This window comes from Phaseolus vulgaris, chromosome 11 (genome assembly GCF_051622355.1).
Source record: "Phaseolus vulgaris cultivar YP4 chromosome 11, ASM5162235v1, whole genome shotgun sequence".
Classification (NCBI taxonomy): Eukaryota; Viridiplantae; Streptophyta; class Magnoliopsida; order Fabales; family Fabaceae; genus Phaseolus; species Phaseolus vulgaris.
Window position 1 is genome coordinate 9,469,111 of NC_143508.1, and position 5,824 is coordinate 9,474,934.

At 30.5% G+C, this 5,824-nt stretch overlaps 1 protein-coding gene across 1 annotated transcript; it reads right to left on the bottom strand.

The window, feature by feature from the left end:
• On the bottom strand, positions 1-1,897 carry LOC137829146 (F-box/LRR-repeat protein At1g67190). The gene is made up of 2 exons (XM_068635942.2): positions 1,761-1,897; positions 1-1,569 (listed from the first exon to the last, which is right to left on the bottom strand). Exon 2 carries the CDS (start codon positions 1,311-1,313, stop codon positions 54-56), a length of 1,260 nt encoding a protein of 419 aa, XP_068492043.1. The 5' UTR covers positions 1,314-1,569; positions 1,761-1,897; the 3' UTR covers positions 1-53.
• Between the last annotated feature and the right edge of the window lie 3,927 nt (positions 1,898-5,824).

Consider the following 5,824-nt stretch of genomic DNA (forward strand, 5'->3'; position numbering starts at 1 on the left):
ACAATCAAACTTAATAGCAAGCATGAGCTATGGGAAGGTATTTAACAAAAATCCTATTCATACTTAAAATGTGGATCTACATGTATGTATCTCCTCATCATCTCAACCATGGATGTAGTGAAACTGGCTAACATCTGGCATTCTTCGTGAGACTTTGCCTCAGAAACAATTCCATGAATGACCAACTTCTTGAGATTGGGACATCGCTTAAGCAGCCCCTCAACCCAATGGGAGAAAAGATCATTGATCACAGTCCAACCAAGCTCCAGGACAACAACATTCTCAAGATAGGAAGAGCCTTGTAAACCGTAGTGAAGAACTCCATCTCTCACATCATAGCTTAGAGATAAATGGCTCAGATAAGGAAAGCAAGTTGCAATTGTTTCCAAATCCACAACCTCTTCCTCGTCATCAAACATCACATCCCAAAGCCGAAGCCTCTTTAAATTCGACGATCTTGAAATCATCTGGTAAAACTTTGGCCATATAATTGTAAAGTTGCTGATATCCACAGTCTCAAGATCCTCAACTGTCTCGCCAATATCAAGATGTATAACACTAACATCATCAATCTTAAAATGCTTCAAGTTCCCCTTGCCAATAAGTTCAAAAAACTCAAGTGCGCAATCTTTCAAGTGCAAGGTCTCAAGTCCATCAGCCTCCAATATAAACTTGTCCAAACTAATTGCTTCTACATACACACTCTTCAGCGTTGAACTACTCAATTCAACAGTCACCTGTGACTCAGACATTGCAATCTCAGGATTGACAAGCTCCAAAGCTTCAATCTTTGGACACGCATATACCAAAAGATTCAGATCCAATGCAGATATACTGACATGACTCAGGGAAAGAGACTTCAAACAAGGGAACCGCTGATAATTAGGCTCAACCCCCACAATGGAATTATGAGCTAGATCTAGTATTTCCAGCTTGTGTCTGCCACATATTTCAAGAATGTTAACATTAGGCATAGTCTTGACATTATAATGCAATTGCCTCAAAGTTTCCCTGGTGTACAAGAGCCATGCAGTAACCGTTGAAGCCAAGAATTCATCCACATCTTCCATCAAAATGGAGAGAGCCTGCAACCCTGAGGTCTGTAAAATGGTTTGTGTGATCAAAATCTCGAGGCGAGTAGTCGTCAAATCTCGATAAATAGGCCAATCTTTGGAGCTGAAAGAGAGGGTATGAAGGTGCTTGCAGCACGCTAGTCGCCATTTCCTGCATGTTGCAGAGGCTATCACCACATCTCGTGCAGCCCTCAAGTGAGACAGAATGTTTCCAATCACTTCAACAGGAAGCTGGTCCATGACGCTTCAATTCCCAACTTGCAAACCCTCCACAACGCTATATCTATCCAACAGCCTTTGTCTTGTGTTTGTGTTGACAACAACCAACCAACACCCAAAGAAGAAACCAAAACCAAAACAAAACTTGTTCAAAAATCCTTCAATTCAATTCAATAGCAATTTTGGAAGAAACCTCAGAAATCAATCCAGAATCTAGAATGCATTTCATCAGATGCAAAATGCCCAACATCTCTCATCAATTTCTCTTCTCTTCTCGCTAGATCAGTTTGCAAACAATCACGAAATTAGGGGAAGTAATAAAGATTTAATCAATCAGGTAAAATGGGATTCGGGGAATTGAATTAAGGATCAGAATTTAAATTAAATAAAGCATAATGATCAAGAACAATAGTAGTAATAACAATAATTGATTGGAAAAGAACAGAAAAGTGTAAAATGGTTGTTTACCTACAAAATAAGGAATTACGAAAGAGGATTATCGTTGATTGCTATTGGGTTAGCCATCGAACCGCACAGAACGAGTCGTGAAATCTCAGAGTGGTATCTTTGAGTTTGATTAGGATTTCCCATGATTTTACTACGCCTTTCAGTTACACGTAATACAATTCTGAAAATTTGTATTAATGTCTACAGTACTTATAAACCCCAAAATTTTATTTCTATTTATTATTTAAAATATTACTCATTATTACTATATATTTATTTATGTCTACATAATTACAATACAACTTTTTAATGTTTTCTTCTACCTTTTTATTGTTTAATTAATGGTGTTTGATATGTTAAACATATGTATTTGATTCTTGGTGAAATATTTAATTTAAAATATTTATTAAATTTCTGAAAATTTTAGTATGATTCTAACATAATTTTTTTTAAAAATTAATAATTTTTTAAAAACTCAAATTTATTGTATAAATTTTTATTATATTATAAAAATAAAAAATAAATTATTTTAAATTAATTATGAAAAATATTTTTCTGATAAATAAAATCTGAAACATACTTAAGTATGTAATTTTTTTATTGTTAATTTATATAATTCATAATTATATAATATATATTATATCTTTGTCTATATTTTAAAAATTATACGTATTTTTATGTTCATGTCTATGTCGTATGAGTGTCCGTGTCTGTGAGACTAAAAAAATTATTATTAATTATTTTATTATATTTAATAGATTTTTCACTTTAACTTTAATTTTTTTCAATAAATTATTGTAATATATATTTATTGTTTGATTTCAACGTACGTACCCCTAATGCATGATACCCCGTTAGTGTTCAATATGACATCATATGACACAATTATGATTTTTTTTTGTCTTTCTCTCTTTTTATGATTTGAAGAACTGCTAGTTACATAATTTTTTTATTGATTCAATTTTATTAATAATTTAAAACTAAGAGAATAATTTTATTTTTGTGATACTCATTAATCTTTACAATTTTTAATAAGTTCCCATCAGTATAAAGAATTTGAGTATCTGGCTTTTAAAAAATAGTGTTATTCTCTCTTTGTGTTCTTATTTATAATGTTTAAAAAATATAAACCTACTTCAACTACTTCTACTTTATTTATCAATTTATAAAAAAAAATTAACTTCAATTAATGCCCTATCTTTTATTGCAGTATTATTTTTTTATTTTACAAAAAAACATTTAAAAAATAATATTTAGGAATGAATAAAATCTATGAAGTAAAACAAAGGACAGAAAAATAAAAGAGTAGAAGTGAAAGTTTATACCATATGAATTTACCATACAAGTGACTGGAGACGTTTTCATTAGGCACATATTTCTATGTAAGAAATCGAAGACTGTTATCTTGGAAGTAGTCTAAGGGTGTGTTTGCTTCCAAGTGGGAGGAGGGATGAGGTGTTTTTTGTGTTTGTTTCCATAGTTTTGAGAGTGGGGGAGAGGATGGGGGAGAGGGTGGATGATTTTTTTCACTCTTCACAACATGAAGAGATTTGGGGGATTGATGTAAATTATTGTATTTTTACCAAAATATCCTTTTGCATTCATTTTAGTACAATATATAAAATTAAATATTATATAAATTTATTTATTATTTATAATTTTAAAAATATTTAATTATACTATTAATAACAACATATAATTGTAAATAATAAAAATAATAAAAATAAAAATTATAATATATATCAACAATATATATATAATATATAGAGTAACAAATGAATATAATAATAAATATTATTTTCACAAATTTTAATATATTTAATAAATTTATTTCAATTTAACACAAAAGTATTTTCATTATATTTTTTAATTTTTATTAAAAAATATACATAATTATGAATATTATATATTAAAAATATTTAATTAATTCAAACCTAAAAAAAATTATAATTTATTATTCAAATATTTTTTAATAACAAGGATAAATTTGTAAATTTACAATAGACCATCCTCACAAATCCACTCTATCATCCCTCAATCCAAACAACCTCACATATCCTCACACATCCTCTCTAATCCTCACAAATTCACTCTCTCCCCTCCTCACAAATCCCCTCCTCAATCCAAACAGAGCCTAAAAGACTGACGAGATTTCGGTGGTGAATGAGAGACTAATTCTTCCTCCACCTTCCATCATGGATTACAGATTACGTAATCTAGAAGTCAAAAGTTACAAATTTTAGACTACATAATCTGAAACCTATTTAAAAACTCACAATACCGTGTGTAATTGGAAACTTATTTAAGAAAATAAATCTATTGAATTACATAATTTGGAAGTAAAAAATTACCACTTCTGGATTATGTAATTCGGTATTGTTAGTTTTTAATTTTTTGACTTTCATATTACATAATTTAGTAGATTTATTTTCTTAAATAAGTTCTGAATTATGTAATATGGTATTGTGTTTTGTTAAATAGGGTCCGAATTATGTAATATGAAAATTGTAATTTGTAACTTCTAGATTACGTAATCTGGAAACTATAATTTTTTATTTTTGGATTACGTAATCTATAGTGTTAAACATTATTTTATTTTTTATTTTTTATTTTTTACTAAGGATAATTTTGGAAACTTTTAAATTTATGAAGGTGGCTGAAGAAGTGATGGAGGTGCAGAAAGAATCAGTCAATCGCATGAGAGTAAACCCTAAGGGAAACATTTAGTTAAGACTATAAGGTGTATGCAATTGACATTGCCTCATAGTGTCAAAGACTGTGATACAGTTTATGCTCAATGTCTGACAAGTAAATTTTTTAACATAACAAAGTCTGTGTCACACAAAAGGAATTGAGAGAGAAATACTGATTTTTCTCACATATAAAGATTTTTTTCAAACATGAGTGTAACACATTAGAGTGGACTAATGGGCAAAGAAAGATTCATATTTCTGAATCAAATGATATGTGAAACTAAGTGGAATTTACTATATAATTGTACTCTAAATTCTGAAGCAGAAACAAATAAGGGTCACAAGGACTAGTAAACTAAAGTGGTATGTCATTATTAAGAAAACTTTACATGTTTTTGTTTCAATAATGAGAAATCTTAAAAAACTTTTTGCTGACTATTGTAGTTGCATAAAGCAAAGGACACAACTTCTGATTTAGAAGAAACCGTTCTTATATAAGAAACGAGTTTGTGGTTAAAAGTCCAGATTGTACTATTTTTATCTTTTCTGCTAGAAGATTTCATTAGTTACAAGTTTTCCAACAGGAAATTCTTTCTCGAGTTCTTTAACATATTGATGAGATAAATTGGATAGAAGCAACCCTTTGGTGTGACATTATGTATCAAATGTGTAGTGCTTGAAATTAAAGGGTACCATTCATGTTGACTTGTCCTTGCGATCTTCCGGTGTGAAGCTTTCCCAAGATGGTGCCCATAATCAACTTGCAGAATAAATAATTATATTAATTATATATAAGACAACCACGCAAGTTGTTAAATGAAGCAAAAATTAAGACATCGACCAAAAAACCTAACCCTTCACAGATTACCCTCGTTCTCACACAATCATCGTCAGATTTCACCTCTCGCAAACTCTAATGTACTTATTTTAATTCTTTTTAGCAGTTGTCGGTTACCTAACATTATCATAGTTAGTTTTTGGTTTTTTTATATAACGTCTTTCTCTGTTGCTTGTACATATACATTGAATGAGAATAAAAACTTTGAGCGATGAAGATTATCAATCATCTGCTACGTAAGGTTTTCATATTTTCTAAATACAAACTGTAATATTGTTCTCTTTATGGTATCAAGAGCGGGTTGAAGAACCTGCTCTGTTTTCGTTGTGTTCGTCTTCGTTAATCCTCCTGTTTCTTTTTAGTGTGTTCTTGTTCGTTCTTGCTTTTCTTGGCTTCCTCGTCTGTCAAGAACAATGATCCCGAGCCCAAGGTTTCTGAAGTCAATGTTTTTAAGGATCCTTCTGGAGATCCCTCTAGTTCTTATTATCTTCATCCCGGTGAGAACCCTGGAATATGTTGTCAAAGAACAAATTGAAATCCATTGACGGCCGTAT